Here is a 20,321-nt window from a genome sequence, read left to right as displayed (position 1 = left end):
AGTTCTGCAGCTTCTCTCAGCCGAGACCTGCAGCCATCAGATGGGTGCCAGGGGGCTCTGGCACAGCGAGCAAACGACATCCCAGCAAGCAGGGAGGGTACAGCCGCGTGTCCGGCAGAAGACACTGAAGAGCAACCAACATCAGAGAGCCACGTTGGCTGAAGTGCCTCAAAACAAACTTGTCTCACTGAGCAACTTGCAGCTGGGTGTAACCACCACCCAGGTGAGCTGGTTTCAAGCTCACTCACGTATACGCGTCTCCTCTGCCTGCGCATGAGTCAGGTTCATAGAGTCACAGAATTGCCCAGGTTGGAAGGGACCTTTCAGATCATCAAGTCCAACCATGAACCCAACACTGACAAAAACCATCACTAAACCACATCCCTCAGCACCACGTCTGCCCGTATTTTAAATATCTCCAGAGATGACGATTCCACCACTTCCCTGGGCAGCCTGTTCCAGTGCTTGAGAACCCTTTCAGTGTAAAAATTTTTCCTAATATCCAGTCTAAACCTCCCCTGGCGCAAGCTATTTCCTCTTGTCCTATCGCATGTTACTTGGGAGAAGAGACCAACCCCCACCTCTCTACTGCAATCCTGCCCCAGATCGACACCAGCAAAACCATAAATCTCCACAAAAGCAGCCACACTGACCTCAGCTCTGGCTTTAACAGCCAGTACAATTCAGGACTGAATTTAAAACACAAGGATATTCTCTTCTGGCCCCCTGCAAAGGGGTTGTTGGGGTGTTGGGTTTTAAATGCAGATTGTCAAAACGATCCTTGCAGCAATTATGGTCTGTTGTATCAACAAGTCCTCGGGGACTCATCCCCAGTCACGTGATTGACACATACACTAGGCTATCTTGACACAGTACGGCACCTATCATGTTAACGTCTTTACCATGCACAAGCAGTGTCTGCATTAATGAAAGATGTACTCGGGAAAGGTCACTGGACATTTGCTGGTAGTAGACTTGGAAGTTTCTTAGATATTTACATATTGCATTAGCAAGCACCAAGTTTCCACTAATCAGTTCATCTCACAAACAACCCACTTCAAAAATGTTTTCTCCCCTTAAAAACCACCAATTCACAGTGCCAGAAATAGCACATATTCGATCTGGTAAACTGGTTCCTGAGCTCTTTCAGGTCTAGAATAGGTTAAACAAGCAAACAAGCAAACACATTGTTTAAATTAAGATCATTTTGAAGGCAAAAACTTCCACAGAAAGAAATTCTGAGGATGGGGTTACCTACCCTGCCAACACACCACTGCTGGCAGGCACCTTCCATCTGATGAGCTCAAAACACGTTGCAAAACCAAATGAACTAAGGTTCCAAGACCAAGCTGTCGGCAGATAACTGCCATTACACCCATTCTGATCAAAAACGTCAGACCACGAACAGGCAGGCAGTTGGCTGCAGAGTGGGAAACGAAGCCCAGAGTTCTGGTTTTGAACTATGCTTTCAACATTCCATACTTTAGTGGTTTCTGACTCTTCGACTGCCTCCTTCCCCAACATGGGCATATTCTCCTGGCAGGTGGTATTTGTCAAGCTCACACTTGGCACACTTGGATGTTCTTGACAAACCAGGCCAACAGCACGGTGCCATGGGGCCCCAGGGACGAGGACACGCTCAGGGCCCAATGCACCATTTGGGCACACCATGCCTGGAAAATTGGCCTGCCCAATTGGGAAGGCCATTTGGGGGAAAATGGGGAAAACTGGGGGAAAATCCAGCTAAATAGGAGGGAGAGGAAACAGAACATTCTGCTGGTTAGATTCTTCCCTTCACCTCCAGAAGTGATGGCCACTTCAGATGCCCTGCTGTGAAGCGCAGTGTGTGGGACAGTTCTTCATCACCACGCAGAAAATGAACTGTTTGAGATACCAGGCTGAACATCTATATCACAAACTGAGGTCTATCAAGTTAGTGGCGGCTCCTGAAAATCTCTGCTAAATCTGGCTTCCCTGAGAAAAAGCCTAGAACGTGTATCTGCTGAGAAAATGTGATTGAAAGCCACTATTTGTTTACATTAACAAAACAGTCTTGAAGACAGGATTTCTTTTAAACACAAAAGACAAGGAGGAGCAAACTAATTAAAAATAAGTCAGCAACAGACTTGGGAACATCCTTGTGAGGACTGAAATGAAATGTAGTCCTGGAAGCCTTAACAGTATAAGCAATGCATAAATTGGGAGCACTGGGCTCTTCAGTCTTACTTCTATTAAAAAGAAAACCAATGGAAATTAACCTGTTAGTGCATGGCAGCAGCACGTCACCTATCTCACACGAAATCACACCGTGTTTGGCTTATGACGAGGAAAGGGAGTCGAGGGAGGTGGAGGAAGGTACGGGGGCGGAAAAAGGGGGAGGCAGGCAAAGTTAAAAAAATAATAAAAATCTCTGCCTCAGCAAAAGTTTTCATTAAAATTTTAGACAAATGATCTCTGTGTCCTTCTCCCATGCTGCCTGGGGCTCCATGCTATTTCTATGCAAATAACAACCTCGTGGTTTATATCTTATTATTTCCACCGGAGCTGCGGCGACATGACCCGAGACGTGTGTGAGGTAGACAGCGAAAGAGAGAGAGGGAGAGAAAGCGAGGGAGAGGGAGGGAGAGAGATGGAGTGGCTGCTCGCTCAAGTGTGAAAAAATATTGTCAGGAGTGAGCGGCAAGAACAAAAAAAAAATTGCAGGGATAACGTGTTTATTTCAGCCCCTCTCCCCATGTGAACCAGCACCTTTTAAAATTCATTGGGCATCAGGCGATCATGCACAATCCATCTGCTTTCACTTTATCATTTGCATTTCATGCCTCCTGGCTTTTGATGTGCTGATACTTTGATGCAGTCAGGAGACGCGCATTATCATTATTTCAATTTTCAGGGGGGTCAGCGGGCTCAGCACAGGCGCGCGCACACGCTCACAGGAGAGGAATGAAATGTCATTTCCACCTCTCCACCCCCTGCTGAAACGCAACGGTGAAGACAAAAGGGGTACAGATGAAATGCAGCCCCGGTGCCCCACGCGCAGAGCACTGGCCCCACCACGGAGCATCACACCTTTTCCCCAGGTCTCCCCCTTGCCCGTGGGTCTGGGCAATAAACAAAGACAGCTTAATCAGGAGCGGAGGGAAACCTTGTGCGGCTCTCGTGCAGTTTCTTGTCACCCATGGCAGGCAATGGGGCAAGAGAATCCTTACACCCGCCTGATATCAGGTGTCTTCCAGTGCTGTGCCTCCCCACGTACAGGGACACGGACGCAGTGCACAGCCAGCACGTGATTAGTCAACTTCCAGAACCAAACATTAGCTACAGCTAAAAATGATATTGACCTTGAGCTCATCATCTAAGTTATAGGTTGCAGTCTGGTTTTGGCAGCTGGACCTTTCCCTCTACACCTAAACCCTCGGGCTGGTTTTACACAATGATAATGAACAAGAGCAGCAACAGACCTGCTGGCACGTAATGTTTGTCACAGGCCCCCTCTGCTCCCCGCTGTAAATCAAAAAGAATCCAGTATTTCACAGGAGAAAGAAAAAGCCAAACCAAAACCCAAACAACTTTCCAGAAAAAACCTCATTGCTCTCCGAGACCCTAATTGTCTCCATTGCTGCAGAAACATTTTTGCACTGCACATTCTCTTCTTGCAGAGAGAAGGCATTTTGAAGACGACGTGTATGCAGACGCAAGACTACGTGTACGTTTTGTACAGCGTCCTCTATGAAGACAGTAATTAAAAATCAGCAATGGAAAAAAGTGCCTCAAATCTCCGACACCTAATTGGGAAAAGCTAAAGGAATATTTGCATGCAACTGTGTTAGAAAACATCCAGTTCTAACTGTCATGCAAGGTACCAGTTTCCATTTATTTGTTTCAGTTATGATCTTTCCCCAAGACCCTGCCAGCTGGACTGGTGACCTTCTCGTTCCCACAAAGGAAAGCACTGACTTTGCTGCACAGGGCTCTTCTCACCATCTACTCGAAGGGAACGAGAAGCAGCAAGACTCACTCACTCCACAGATTAAAACTACAATAGGTTTCCATCTATTCGCGCGAATGAACAAGAACACACCATATATTGTTCCCAAACAGCCTCTGCTGTCCTACGAGGGAAGACTTTGCTTAATTGGCCCCTGACTGATAGTGACCTGCCTTCTAGCCAAATGAAAATTCAAACTGTCCATCTAAATTCAAGGGACAAGTGTTGAACAGTTTACACTGTTCAAACTGTTCAACTTCTTCGTCTAAGAACAGGGAGACAGTGGACAAGCCTGAAGTAGACATTGCCTCCATGGCAGGATGATGCAAATGCATCAGCATTCACCAGTTGCTTCTCACCCTCCTTAAGACCTCAACTGGGCTGAGCTTGGTCATTTCAGGTTAGTACTGGACATCGTTTCACTACTTCAGACCTACTTCTGGGACACAATTACAGCTGGATCCATTCAAGAAGCTCTGACCAGAACCTCAGGGACTGGAAAATGAAGGGCATATGAACTAGCAAGACACTTCACACAACATCCAAGAGTGAATGGGGATTCCCAGTCTCCCACTATTCAAGGACAAGTAAACTTATTGTTGGGTCTGGGCTTACCTGTCTTACTGGGAAAGCTGGACAGGCCGCAATACGTTCCTGCTTTGCCTGACCTTTAGGCAGGTAGAGGTTCAGTGCCTACATAAAAATATATGCCTTTCCAACAGAGCAGGGAGGAGAGAAAAGGACACATGGGATTATTCAGCCCACTGAAATTCTTGGGATGGGATAAGTCACCCCCAGAAAGTATCTCCTTCTGCCTGTGCCTGCTGAGAGGTATGAGGTGCTTAATTTAGACTAAATCTTTAATTTTTAAGTGTCCGCAATTTAGTGACATTAGTCTAGTCTTATAAAAACAAGCATTCACTCCACGGGTAGAGTGCAGTTAAAACCTGGAAAGAAGAGAGCAGAAGAGGGAGGACTAAACAGACTGGCCCTGCCATCTGGGAAACTCTGCCCGGCCCCGATCCCCAACAAATGACAGCTGGAACCAGGCAACTTACTCCACTTCAGCAAGCACTAAACTGACTCAATTCCTTTTAAAAGGATGGATCTTCAAATGCCTCTTTTCCTTCCATTGATGCAGGTGTGTGTGATGTGTGTAAGAGATCTAACTGAGGGTTCTGCATCCCAGAGTTGATAGGATCAATGCTTCATTTTCTGCAGAGCCCCCTTTATTCAGGGGAATAATTCAACGAGAGACTATTTTCCTTTTATCTCCCATTGTCAGGCAGGCACTCCTTGAAACACAGCTTGCGATGAAACACAACCACCCCAGGTGCTGGAGAGTGCCTGAGAACAAAGCTGCACAATGGGGAAGGGCACTCGCGCCCTGCACAATCCTAACTCCCGCGTAAACAAAGCCCTCAGTGAGAGGGACAAGAGCGGAGTCGGCTGCGAGCCGTGTCTGCTACAGACAAGGAGCTGGAGGCTGTGATATTAATAGGCTTGGGGCAGCAAGGGAGAAAAACCGCCTCAGGTGGGGGAAAAAAAAAAAAAGAGCCACTTTAGTAGTGAAAGCTGTAAGTTTTCTTACAGCCAGTTACTCCTCCCTGCCCCCACAGCTGAGGTTTCCAGCAGGGTCTGACCCCTTGAAAACCACCATCCACACACTCCTCCCCAGGCTCCAGCGCTCCCCCAGCACGAACGCGATGCTGTGGATGGCTGGAAGTTCAGGGGGATTCTGGCCCATGTATTTTGAAACACGGTCTCCCAGACACTGGAAACGGCCCTGTTTCCTCTACTGCAGCACACGGTGGGTGGGAGAAGATGCTGCCCAGTCCGTGGGCTTCTCCACTTCTGGCATTTACTCATTGCACACAACCTATGTTAAAAGCTGCTTCTCCTTCTTCCCCTTCACCCAGTTCATGCTCAAGCTCTTAAATTTGCAGTTCTGCCTGGGTCTCCTGCCAATCTCCAAGCAGGATGCCTGGAATAGTGCCTCTGGCTGTCAATACGATGTTCTTGTCAAGAAAAACAGGAGCATGAAAGGACCGCTTTCTGCCCAAAGAGAAAGGAAAAAAGAAAAAAGGACTGCGAAGGCATGAAAATTTCACAGCTGCTGCCCTGTGTCACTTCTCCTTCTTGATCAGGAGGAGCCCGAGAAGGGAGAATGCAAAAGGTACCAAGCGCAATGACAGGTATAGTGGTGGCAGCTCCTTGAGTCTCCAGCAGAACTCACAGAAATACCAACTCCATCCACATAAGCTCTGAGGACCGAAAGGCAAAGACTTACTTTGTTGAGGGCTCCACAGCCGGTCAGGATTATATGAGAGTTCTCAACCTGGATAGTCCTCTGACCTAGCCGAACAAGGTAAGCCCCAATTCCAATTGCCCGACATGTAACCTTAAAAAAAAGAAAGAAAAGAAAAAGAAAAAAAAATCACATTGATTTCTGTCTTACCACACAGCCAAAACCTATCGATTCAGACATCTAGATAAAACTAGGCATGTCTGTATTACAAGGCTACAAAAACTGAGAAACTCCAGAATCTCTTTTTTTGTAAAACACAGTCGCTGAATTTATGTGTGTTTTATTTCACAAAAGAGAAGCGGTAACTTACAGACTGAGCACACATGAAGCGAAATGACTGTTTTCTAAAAGTGTTTTAAATTTAATCTGAAAGGGACCCAGCCCTATAACGGTGCCAGTAGCGTTGCTCAAAGCCTACTGCCAATTTACATCAACCAGAAGTCTGATCCCAGATGTATCTTCCGGATATCACTGCAGGATTTTTAGCTGAAACAGACAATAGAGTTTGAAGAATAGAAAGCAGTGGGGGATTACCAAGTTGATGGTGATAATACTCTCATAGGCTAAAGATGATTCTCCAGCAATCATGCCAGATCCTCTGAGGTTCTCTATTCCAAGTCCGTCTTCCTTTCCGATAATATCTGTTATCTTATACCTGAGGGAGACACATACAGCCTTTGAGTCACAAGGTCCAGTGATTTGCTGAATCAGTTTGCTACGAAGAAAATGAAAAGTGACTAAATATCATTAAGGCTCCAAAGAGTAACGTGCATAAAACCTGGCCAGGACCCGTACACGGGCTCATTCTGCAGCCTTGCTGAACACCACGGACTAGTCCTACATCCCAGCAGCCAGAGCAGCGCTGCAAAGAGGAAACGCCAAGGGAGAGGAATGCCCGTGAAAACTGTTCTTCTGTCATTCCCACAGGACGTGAGGCGCAGGCTGATTATAGGGAAAAGGACAAGAAAGGAAGAGAACGCAGACAAAAGGAAAGAGAAATAGAACAAGAGATTATAATGAGGCTCTTACCTTTTCTTTACTTTCTTCTTTCACGCCTTCCTTCCCCAGCACAGTCCCTTCTTACTCAGCACTCTCAGACTGCCTTCTATCCTTTCCACTAGGCCCTTGCTAAGCAAAGTACTTGAGCATGTGCTTAAGTGCTTCACTGGAGAGAGCCACTGGCTTCCCCACCACACACGCAGGCACGTACGCAGGCACACGCACAGGCACGCACACGTCCCCGCACCCGGCACCATCCTTTGGTTCTGTCAGAGCTTGCCCGTCTGCAAACTGGGCTTTTTTTTTTCCCTTCCTAAGCACATCCTCCTCCCTCTGCCCAGGAGCACCACTACAGCTGCAGCCTAGCTCTGAAAGCTTCTTTGCACCTCATTTTCAGATGTGCTACCTTTGGGATGCAGCTGGGAAGACGCAGACACCTGGAGCAGACACGTGTGGAAAACCATAGGCTGTAAGGCAGTTTCGTGCAACCACCACAGCCCGGCCCTTCAAAATGCACAGGGGGCTTAGCCTTCACTCAGGAATTTTTATCCTTTCTACAGAATCTGGCAGAAAAGTAATTTTTCAAATTTAGACTGCAAGTCTTTGGGCAAGAATCGTTGTCCTGGTCATTCAGTGTTTACCACCGCAGGACCCTCAGCCATGACTTGGGCCCCCAGGCAGCAGGAGCCAACACGGCACTACCTCAAACAAGGCATGTCACGGTGCAACTTTGAACTCTCTTATTGCACACTCTGACCCCACACAGCTACGGCTTTCTACACACCTGGATCCTAAAGAATGTCCTAGCAGAAGACAAGGCCGTGACATGCATGACACCTTGTATAGCCAAGGATGAACAGAAAGCTTTTCATTCTGACCTGTCTGCGCTTACCTGGACTCTCCATTGTCCTCCACATGTTCGCAGTGAACCGAGTTCAGGGCACTGACTTTCTTATAGTCTTGAGGAGTCAGGTACAAGTACTTGTATCCCTGCAGGAAAAAACAGTTCATTCATCTCACTCCCACCTGTAGTCCCTTCCCGATCCCAAATAACCCCTTCCAAAAAGAAAGTTTCAAGGGAGCAGAATTTAATTCCAGAGAGCGATAAGAACATCCTCTCATAATGTCAGAGCTCCAGCTGAGGTCAGTGAAAGCTACGGATGTTTTCAACGTTTATCACTTTTATCACTAACTCATTCTGGATGCCAGTCTTGCTGCCTGAGAGATCCAATACCAAGGAGAACTTTGTATCTAATACTCTGTCAAATATTTACTGTCACCTCTATTGGAAGAGGCAGTTTAAAAATCAGATTCTTTTGTGAGCTACTGCAGAGTTTCACCTCTGATTCCTGTGCATCCTTACCTTGTATGGGTCATCTGGGTCTTCCCAAGCTACATGGAACATGTGCCGAATCTCCTCAGCCAAACCAATCCTGGCTCCACTGTTGGCAGCCACATAGATACGGGGGATGCCATGTGTTCGAGCAAGCTCTGAAGCCCTCAGGAATAGCACGTCCTCTTGAGGCCCAAAAGAACCTATTCGGTATGTAATGTCATTGCCAATGACAATGATATCACGGCCTTCTGGATACTCAGGGGTCTTCAGAGTCATCTTCCAGGCCACCATCCCAATCTGCAATTAAAGAACAGAGAAAAGAACAACAAAAATTGAGTGCATATCTTCAAGACTTGAAAGAGGAGAATCAGGCAGGGGCCATTTTTCTTACACGTGTTGCACTTGATGTATTTTCTTTGGGCACTCGGATACCAGCAGCTCTGATATGCACTGCCAGCGTAGAGCACAGCTGGCAGCACTTGATCCTTTCCCCACTCACTGGAGCAATCCTCCATTGCTCTCTTCCCACCCAAGACACTACTACCGGCCCTCCCTCTTCCCATTGAGGGATTTGTCACAGGTCCAAACCACGTTCTTCAAACGCTCCCCTCGCAGGTGCTGCGTTTATTCTGAGTGACGGAGCTCACAAGGTGAGGATGGCCGTGCTGCTGTACGGGACTCCTGACCATCTATCTGCTCAGGCCACCCAGATACCACCCACAACCTCGTCACCCTGGTTCTTTCTCTCACCCTGCCCTCATTTTAATAATCCCTTTATTTCATAACTACCTCCATTTTTCTTTTTCTGTCCTTACTTTCATTTCTTTGGCTCTTCTCTTTTTCCTTCCCAAATATTACAGCAGTTTCTTTCCAAACCTGCCTGGATAAGTGATGCTTTTTGCTGCATATTTTTCTTTTTAAAATCACCGGATGATCTCTTCTGGCCCGTCTTATGGAGATCAGCAACATCTGTACCCTGCATCTCCCATCTCTCGGCTGCCGCGTATCACTGCACTGGGGAGCCGGCCATCCCGGAATGCCATTAACAGATGGAAATAGCAGCGTCCCTTGAAAGCCCCATGCATCACCCAGTCTCCGCTTGCCCAAGGATCATAAGCTCTGAGTACACATTCCTCAAGCCGATTGCACATCCTCTGCAATCAGGAGGGTTGAAACTCTCATTGTGGAGACTCTGAATTCTCAACATGATGAACTAAAGCGGGAGGGGGAGAGGGGAGAAGCAGCAGATAGATATGTGCCATTTAATCCAAATCAAAATGGCACAATACACAGTTGAGATCCAATCAGCATCTGCAATAAGATATGCCATAATAGGCTCATTAAAAAAAATAAAGAGGCAGAGGAATTAATCAAAGGGTCATTGGAAGTAAAGCAGGCAGCAATCCAAAAATATTACAACCAGCTACTGGCAGATCCTTCCTGTACACCTCCCCTTTTGAGAGCTGAGATTGCAAGTTAACAGAATGATGGTGTTTCAGTTCACCTTCTCCTCGGTCTCAGTTTCCTCTGCTGCTATTTTGACTGATACGTCGTAAGGGATTAATTTGTTTGCCTCTGAATATTTGCAGATTTACAGTTACATCTTAGCATCCAACAGCAGCGTTTGGAAGAGAGAGATACTGCAGCAGTTGCAAAGACAGGAGCATAAATCCCTAAAAGTCAGTGGGATGCTTTGCTAAAATATCAGAATTATTGCAAAATTAAAGGGAAAAGTTGCAGTGCTGCAAAACAAGTGGATGCAGCTGTTGGTCAGGCACACAGAGCAAAAGTGTGTGCAAAGAGAGCTGGGGGTGACACAGAAAACCAGGCCGGAGCCGGGAAGAGCAACCTAATCCATCCCAAACAAACCTACACAGACAGAAGAGTTCCTTGGACTTCTGCTCTTCTACTACTGGACTTTCACAGCAGAAAAAGGAAGAATAGAGGTGAAAAAAAGGAGAAGAAAAGTAAGTTTTGCCCTTCTGACCTGACTGTTACAGGAAAAGAGATGCCAGGGGCTGGATACTGTGTCTCTCCTCTAACTCTCAACTGTGGGCAAGCTTGCAATTAGAAAGAGTGGGTTAAAAAGGTCTGCAAATCCAAAGGTAAAGGCTTCAAGATTAGTCTCTAAGGAGCAGTGGATGCCTGTCTACACCTCGTCACCTACCGCAGCTCAGTTCTTTACCATATTTTATAGGCTTTTTTTTTCGGCCATAACTAAAATCCTTAAGCGTCGCTTACCAAATCTTTGTGATATCACCTCAGAAACCAGCTTTACTTGGTTTAGAAACCCACAGGGAAGATGGGGTAATATTCTCTTTAAAACTGCACCGTAAACTTCTTCCAAAATAGCCCAGAAGTCACCCTAATTTCCAGGCTTTTGCCTAAGCAGTTGTTTCCTTACAGCTACACCGACCCCATCAGCCAGGGCCCCACCAGGACGCTTCAGGCACCATCAGCCGAACACAAGCCACACGAGCAACAGGAGAAATGCTCAGGTTTTGTATTTGCTAAATACTTGTCAGTGCAGTAAAATGTAAGATAGAAACACATAAAGGTATTGCCAGAAACATACACAATAACCACAACGTGAGGCAGATGAATCAACACTTGCTCCAGGGCTTAGGGCCGAGTGACAGAGCTCAGGCTCCAGGACCGGTCCCACCGTCTGCCTCTCACCTAGCAAGATGTGAGAGATTTCCCTCTTTCATCAGCTTGGTGATTTCTGACAGTACAGAAAATAGGCAAATTAAAAGCATTTCCTATTTAGGAAAATCAGATTGTAACAGACGTCTTGGAATAGTCCCCTAACCCGAGATCGTGTATCCTCTACATAAATAAAATCCCTTTTGTTAACGCTCACTAGTAGAATAGGAAAAACTATCTAGCCAGGGCACAGTAAACACAAACTCCTGAAAACAGTTTATAGATGATAAATATGGAGCAAACATATGCAGTTTAAGAAAAGAAAAATTAAAGTGCACCACTTTATTAACTTGTGTGCCTTCGCCTCCCCAATACATAGTGTGTTTTGTGCCATTTATCCAGGCCAATAAAAATCACAGGACACAGCTCAGGAATTTTTTGCTATGAACAATGTAGATTCTGTGTAAATTTATGGGCAGTGGAGGATAGCTTTCTATTTCAGGAGAAAAAAAAAAAAAAAAGATGAGATTTTTAAGTTAACGGCAGCATGCCAAAAAAATGGAGAGTTCACAGGTTAATTAGACAGGCTGAGCTAATCACCTAAGAGCACTGTCAGAACAATAATGGGTGATGGTAAGCGGCAGTGGAGTCAACGCGGGCTCTTCGGAAGAGCCAGTGGAGTTTGGGAGGGCTTCTCCTGCCACAGCTCTATTCCCAGCACACTCAGGAATGAAGGAGAGAGGGAGGAAAAAAATAAAAGCAGGAACCGTCTTATTTAACTGTTTTTATGTTGGCAAAATGATTTGTGCCACAGTATTTCCATAAGAAGTGGGACCATTATTCTCCTGTAGGAACACATTTGGTTTGAAAAGTATCACTGGACAGAACGTGAAAATCAAACCAGATGAATTATTCACAACCTCCGATCAGAAGTGATCATTATTTCTGATGTTCCGAACTGTGATTAGGATTCAGTGCTCAGATGTCATTTGCTCCCTGAATAGCAGCAGCAATGCAGAATTGCATGACACACATATATTACACACAAGTTTTATATATATAATTTTATACACACCTTCTCCCACTAGATCTTTGGCTTAATGTAACCGTTAACAGATAGTAAAAACATGATATTAACTAACGTTCGTTTTCATGGTGCTCATAAATGCCATTAGTTTGACACACAGTGTCAACACTAATCATGGCCTAAAATTAACACCAAAATTGACTTCAACATTAATTGCGCTATCGATGTGAACAGTAATACACACACTGATGCAGTTACAAATTGACTGCTGGTGGCAGCCGGAGCTGTTGACAACAGACACCAAGGGGAATGGGGAAGAAATGGATCCCAGTCTCCCTCCGGAACGCAGCGCAGCCTCCGAAGGAAGGGGAGCCAAAGCAAGCTGGGGCTGGTGTTCGGGCAGAGGGGGCTTTTCGGTCTCTGTAATTCCTGGAGAAGCGTAGCTGACAGAAAATCCGACATAACCGGGAACAGCTTATTATCTGACAGCCTCTATGCCTGAGTCATGCCAATTGTGTTGGTTCATTCTACTCCTCTCACAACAAGGATGATGCTTGAGCCTGGGTACTTTATGCCATGTTTCATTTTATTTGTTTATTTCCAGTTTTTCCAAATTTGGAAACCTGAATATGGGTCTCAAAGTAGGACAACTGAACTTACAGAACCCTGACAACAATTTTGCCTTGTTCCTATCCTTTTGCATCTATATCATATGTAAGTTTTATATGTAAAAAAAAAAAATATATATATGATTTGAATACATTTGTATGTCAGCATTTATTACATACAAAAGTTATAATAAGAAAGGAAATGCAACAGTTTTAGCAGTCTTGCATGTGAGCACTGGAAATGCCGAAGCTGAACATTAATGAAAGCACATTTCTCCCCCGCTGTGCATGTTCTGACACTTAAGTCAAGGAACACGTGCTTTATTCCCCTTTCACAACCTCATCTATTCTGGAGGGAAACCAGTGCCCACTGACCCCAGGATGCTGGACCACTCTGCTGCGTAGCCGTGGAGGACAAGGTGTGTTTTATGAAGGGAACAAAGACATCCCCAGAAATTTTACTTGCAACTTTGCTATTTCATCATTCCCATGTGATGTCCTGAACTTCAGATCTAAATGACAGATTCTCTGCACTGACCAAAAGCTGTAAAATTTTTATCTTCACCATGAACCAACTCCCAGAAAAAGGGCACGATGCACGTGGTTTGCTAGAGGCATTCAGACTCAATGCCTTGACAAGGGTGGAGTGCCAAAACCCAGGATTCCTCCATTCTCTTCTTGGCTCTGAAAAAGCTGTCATTTAGCGATCAAAGCAGTGGTCACAGGCGGCACGGCCAAGCACCCGTTGGCATGGCTCTTCTCAACAGCACGCAGCCAAGTGGATGAGATGGGAAGAAACGGTTCCAGGAGGAGACGCGGCAAAGGCTTGCTCAGAAAAAGGCATCGTGCAGGACAGCGACTGAGAGGCGGGTTGTCAGTGGGCTGAAGGAGACATGAATTCATCCTGCCTTGGTTCCTCGCACTAGACCGAAAGGCACGTGGGTGGCAAGCCAGGAAGCAAATCAGCAAAAGGCTGGCTGATGTTCAGTGAAAGCGGACGGACACGCAGAGCACCACCAAGCTCAAAAAACCCCATTAAAACAGTGCAAAAGTCGTTTTTACAGCACACACACGTGCGTTGCAAGATATGAAGCTTGTACAGTGTCTCTTGGGGATAGCGAAAGGCATCGTGCTGAACCCAAACCAAATTCTCTATCAAATTCAAGTTTCTGCCCCAAGCCCACAAAATCAACTGTGAGCAACACTGCCAGATTTTTCACCAAAACAGCAGCATTTTTGATGAAGCTTTCCAAACTAAACAATAAACAGGGAGAAGTCCCTCGGCAAAGTGTAAAGCTTGAAAACTTCAGCTGAAATAGTTTACATCTGGTGAAGTTACAGGCAGATAAATTACAGACACTGACAGATAATCTTTATTAGGAGCTTTCTTGTAGGCAAGAACTTTCTTGTCTACAGAATCCATACGCACGTGTTGAAATATATACATCAAAATACAGAATAAAACTCTTTGTGCCACCACTTATATCTCTGGTCTAGTAATTCTTGCATTTGAGGGTTTTAAAACCCTTCAAGAAATTTGGAGCTCCAGTTGCTCTTTGAATAAGACATGACTTGAGTGGAATAAGACATGACTTGAGTGGTCACTGCTTTCAGCATCCTCCGAGAGCCTCACCTGTGATGTGTGGGGTTATTTCCTGCCCAAGAATTTAACTTTTGTAAAGCTTTAACAAATATCACACTTACTAGACGTGTGCTTTAAATTTGATAAAAGTCAGAATTACAGGAAAGGTAACCAAATTAAAATTTTGTATTTGTTTGACAGCATTATGAAATTCAACAGTCATCTCTGTTTATAGAAAATTAAAAAATATATATATAAAATTTACTTATAACCTTCCAAAAATTCATCTTTTAAATAATTATAATAAATTCTAACTCAAAGGTGTATGTTAGAGGCTCATGCCCTCTGGTTTTGCAAGGAAAGCCTTTTCAAATCTTGAAGTTGTAGTATTGCCATAGCATACAAGGACCTTTTCAAAAATCAGGCCATGGGAGATACTGCAATTGGAGATACTGATCTGCACGAACATTAACCCTTCAAACAACTGAAGGTATTAGAGAGTACTCCTGCTTAACCATACAAGCACTGTTCAGCTAAGGAGCTGCTCCATATGCGCTGTGACATTCACCCTTCCCAACTCTAGAGTTCAGAAGAGCCCCCACACCAGTCCAATCCTCCCATGCACATACTTGCTACTCGTAAAGTTACATTAAGTTATCTAGGCATATAAGTGAGAAAAAAAATTAGCTTTCCATGATGCTAGGGGAACCCTCTTTTAATTTATGTAATATTCCGCTTAATTTATACCACATTCCACCTTCTACTAAAAATAACACCCTCCAGTCCATGACAAAAACGTACTCTGTCCTGATTCCTACCCCCACATCTCATGGTGACCTCCGAGCACCCCAAAGATGGGGGATAAAATTATTCTGCCAACGGAGGATCACCTTCTGAAATTGCATCACAAGTATTTCAGATGAGGAGACACCACTTGCTGTGCGGCATAAATAGTTGTCCAGCTTCCCTGTTATTTAAACCCATTCCTACTGCCAGAAGAGCCTTCAGGTCACAATTGTTCGCAAAACTCATCAAGAAGAAGGGTTGGGAAACACAAAGAAAAACAAGTATTTTTACAGTAATCTCTGGGAAAAACGGTGGTGGGGCTGGGGCAGGGGGGAGAAGGTGCACAGGTGTTTGCCTTCACCTTCGTGTTCAGTCACCGACTTTGCCATCACCCATTCTCTGCTTTTCTCAAGTATTTATCCATCCGCCATGAGTAGCCCAGCGGATGTTTTAACACCCCGTGCCTGTCATAAAATGCAGGAACATGAGGTGACAAAGCAGAACATGCAGTTCAGCTATTAAGCTTTCCTTGTATAAAATTCATTAGCTACACCTTTCAGCCCCAGGCAACCCAGGGAGCTGCGGAAGCACCGGCCGGAATTTCACCTGGCCAAACCTTCCCACACGCACAAGAAAGGGTGTCTGCCAATGCTGCAGCTCACAGCCGGATTATGGATTATTTCTGATCCTCATGCTACTGAGAAGGAAAAACTGTGACATCTAGTGCCAATAGGGAAAATGACACATTTTACATGGACGCTGCGTGAGACCGAGATGCAGGGTAACGTGGGGTGTTGCTGCAGGCACTCCTTACACGCACTTTCTCCGTGTCCTTGAAGATTATTTGGGTCTTAGCAGTGGATGGTGCAGTGCTAGTGCCAGAGGATCACGGTAAATTGTAGTGAAAATACATAAAGTGCTATAGAAAAACATCAGAATGCCCAGCGCAAGAATGACAAGTAATATATTGAGTTCTCCAACAGGCTGAAGGAATTACCTTTTCACACTAAGATTTCAGCTAATATGCTAATCTTCAGAACGAAGCCATCTTCAACGGACATTTGAAGAAGGTGTCACTATATTACAGGTCGTGTCTTCAGCAGAGCTACTGCAAGCAACACCTTTTTATACACTACGGAAGTTCTCATATACTTCTGACCCCTAGCCCTGTTCACTTGTCTGTGTTCACACAACTTCTGACTCTGGATTTCAGAGATTTCCCCACATTAGCCCAGCCACATGACTACAGAGCGGCATCAGAGGCTTAGGTGACAGGCAGGCCAGAGATGAGCTGCCAGGGCAAAAGGAGGACAGCCATCAGCTGCTCCCGCACCCTCAAACAGAGGAGGGGCTGCATCCTTTCAAACCCACCCCTCCTGGTAACAGTGTAGAAAGCGCCAATCACACACCTCTACCTCACATGCCCAATGAAGATCTCAGCCAGAAACACCAAAGATTGTGCCACTGAAAAAAAAAAAAAGGCTTATTTTTTAAAATAAGCCTTTTAAAATAACTTATTTTTTAAAAATAAAATTAAATTAGCAGGAATGTTAAAACTCTTGTGGTATAATCCAGATAAGCATCCAGCCAGTGGTATGAACTTAAAATTTGCTTCTTAAACACATTGTAGAGTAAAATGTAGTTGCTTGTAATCTAATGCAAGTGGACTTTTTTTTCCTTCCGTCTATATAAACTCTGCACTTTCCAATGGTCCGTGTCTGTCTTAAGAGTCAGACTGGAGTCAGGCTGAGCATCCACCTCTGGTGCTTTGTTCTCGACATGCTCACAGTTGCACATTAAATTATACCCCATTTGTCCTGAAGTTTTGGTTCAGTCTTTACTCAGGAGCACGAGAAGGGACGTATCAACTGGTGTTTGACTCTGCTCGCGAGTACTGTTGTCTTCACCTCCCTTCTCTACCTGCTGCCTCTAAGAATTATCCACAAACTTACTTAACTTTTTAGTGTGGCACATTCAGTCCTGTGCAGGGTGTTGGCTTACTGAAACCCTACAGCAGCAGACACAGCTTATCAGATCAGTCCCACACGTGAGCAGAGGTGTCAAAGCAGCCAGACCAGTAAGAGAGGAGACACCAAAAAAAGAACCCAACCCCCCAGAAAGAGTAACTGGAGACCAGGGCACAGTCCACAAACTTAACATGAAGGATCCAGAACAGAAACCATCTAGCAGAAAGCTCCAGGCAGCATCCAGAATTCTGTCTGCAGTCCAAAGAAACAGCAGATGCGCTTCAGAAAGAACTCTGGCTGCACCAAGTGGGCAAGAGATCAGGAAAAGGCCCTGCGTTAGTCATGTCCTCTGTGCTGCAAGAGCAGGCGGCAGGGCCAGCGGCAGGGCCAGCTCCCTCGCGTGGCCACGGCACGCACGAGATCCGCTGCTCAGAAGGAGCAAGCACTGTCTAGGAATAAATAGCAAGTTGTATTTTCATGGTCCATTAAGTCCTTGGCTTCTTTGTTGAGACTACTAGCAAAGAGATAATTACTGCCAAATGAGGTGGTGGGCTACGTGAAGTGGTCACAAGCTAAGCGGAGAAAAACCTCTTGTATTGTGCAAGTTCTTGAGAATTCCCATGTCACAGGTTTTCCTGAAAACACAGACAGGTTAGCCAGGTTAGCCCAGAACGCTGCTTGCAAACTCCGCGAGGCCAGGAAAACCCCAGCTTCGAGCTCCTGCACTGCCCCGTACCCGAGCCGGTGTTGCAGCTTCGGTCATTGACATCCAGCTGAACACACTGACCACAAATCTCCTGGATTTTATGCTGGTTTCTCAATTTTGCCTGCCAGCTAAAACAATTAGGGCACTCGGCTCAGCTGAATGGTTTAAGAGGAAGAGTGTCTTGACCCCTTTTCACGTAGAGAAAATGTACTTGTTCATACGGTGTAGCACAGCTCCAACGGGGCAGACAGGCCCTGCCTCAGAACAGCTGACACCATGATGGTACGGCACCCGCTTGCAGGGGGGAATACCTGGGTTTGAGTCTCTGATCTAAACCGAGTGGAACAGTAATAGGAACCTAAACGCACTAAACAGCAGCCGCACTTCCTGCAGTCAGCGTTCAACAGACATTTCCTCTCTAGTAAAAAGCACATGATGTACTACTATCTCTCAAAAGACTTTGGATTCAGAAAATCAGCAACTTCTACTGGGAATAAATAAATAAATAATCCCATTTACTCAGCAAGTTCCTACCAAGCATTCCCACCTGCCACCTCACTGGGATCTGAACTGGAAACAGCTCATGCCTCTGGATCCTGGGGGCACGGAGTCCATTGGCACTGACCATCAAGAGTTACTAACCAAAACTGGGGGAAAGCTGTACAACAGAACAGCCAGCACTTATTTAGCAAGTACAAAGTCAAAGACTCTTCAAAGATATTTGTCTAAATTATCCTCATAACACCGCAAAGCAGTCCTATCTTACTATGATATGAACAAAGTGAAGCAGTGAGAGCTTTCACTAAGGGGAACCTCAACTTCCCCTCTGTACTCGTTTCTTTAGGGATCATCTCCCCTTTAACGTGATTTTCAGAGTGCATGGGCTTCTGGCATTTTGAAGTTAAATACATCTATCTGAGGACAGAACTCTTCCTTAACAAATTCAGGCAAGTTTAGAGAGCCAATGAAATGTGCCATCTTTTGAGAAGGGGTCACCATTGTACCATACGGAAGAAGGGCTGAACCAATTAATATTTCTCCTGCTCCTTGTGGCATGGCTCCTCTTCCTACGCAATGCTACCAGCTACTGCCACATAGATGGATTACCCGCAGGATCTTTGCTTCCTGGCAGATAAGATGCTGTATTTCTCTGCCCAGATGCTATGCAGACTGATTCTCAAAAAAAAAAAAAAAAAAGCAGAATGGATCCACTTACAGCCTTAACAAAGAGAAGGCTTATGTTCTGAATTTATCTAGCATTCTGTCTCGTCCTTCTCCACCCCTGCAGCCATCTGCTTTGGAAAGAGAAACTTGGGTACGCGTTTGTGAAAATTTGTTTCCTCAGCTGAACGGAATTAAACCATAAAAGCCTAAAGTCAGCTCATCCAGATAAAGGAAGCGCAGCGCGGAGGAATGAATCTGCTCGGCAGCGCGTCACCTCCTGAATGTCACCTGTCCTTCAGACTGCTGCTGGCACCTCTTCCTCAGATTGCCCGCTCTCACCTGTGAATGAGCGCTATTGTCTGCGGTGGCTATTGCTAACGGAATTCAATACCAGAGCCTCAAACCTCATTCCAGCCGCACAGGGAACATGCGTGGCAAAGCCAGGCTGTCGGCTGGGTGCTCCCAGCCACGCGCCTCTCCGGGGAGACACAGAACCTCCTCGCACCCACCGCACGCTGGGCTGCCCGAGACACGGACCCTGGGCTGGGGTTTCATCTCCTCACCTCGTTTTTGGGAGCTCGTTAAAAGGCAGGTTAGAGTCTGCCATCTGTTTCCACAAGAAGCAATCTTCAGCAGCCAGACTGAAAAACGGGGGGAAAAACCATATTTTCCCCCCTTGTTTCCCTCACTCTCCAGTGACACAACCCCTCGGCATAACAGCCACAGAGACAAGGCCTGAACCTGTGCATTAGGTAACAACGCTGCACACCACAACAGCCGTGTAATTTCTTTTCAGATTGAGCACAACAAAGTCTACCAAGGGTTAAAAAAAACTCCTAATTTTCTTTTTGGTGGTCTTTGGGTACAGAATCTCTTATAATAAGACTATTTGTATTCATACTGGCAGAGTAAACACTACATGTTCATGCCCAGGCAGCTCTGTGCTTGTAATTTCAGCAAGAACAGAGCTACGTCCCTGAGGGACTTTGCTATTTCCCCAGCCACCATCCACTCAAACGCTGAATGAGAGCAGAGAAAGAGAGAAAGATGATGGCATAAGCCTTCACAGCACCGCAGCCGCAGCTTTAACTAAGAATGCAGGGAATAGCTCATTTCAGCTTTAATTATACTAGTTAAAACATTTCTCCTATAGGCCAGCAAAAGACAAGGACATAGTGCTCCCATAGTCACCATTTGCTGATTA

General features: G+C 45.6%; 1 protein-coding gene across 1 annotated transcript in view; it reads right to left on the bottom strand.

The window, feature by feature from the left end:
- ACACA (acetyl-CoA carboxylase alpha) overlaps positions 1-20,321 on the bottom strand; it is a 134,987-nt gene that overhangs the window by 42,145 nt on the left and 72,521 nt on the right. Inside the window, 4 exon segments of the mRNA XM_063341859.1 lie at positions 6,279-6,389; positions 6,831-6,951; positions 8,188-8,285; positions 8,659-8,928. Of these exon segments, the coding sequence (XP_063197929.1) occupies positions 6,279-6,389; positions 6,831-6,951; positions 8,188-8,285; positions 8,659-8,928 (600 nt within the window).

Source organism: Chroicocephalus ridibundus, chromosome 7, assembly GCF_963924245.1.
Source record: "Chroicocephalus ridibundus chromosome 7, bChrRid1.1, whole genome shotgun sequence".
NCBI classification, from domain to species: Eukaryota; Metazoa; Chordata; class Aves; order Charadriiformes; family Laridae; genus Chroicocephalus; species Chroicocephalus ridibundus.
This window is presented reverse-complemented; position numbering and strand designations above follow the sequence as displayed.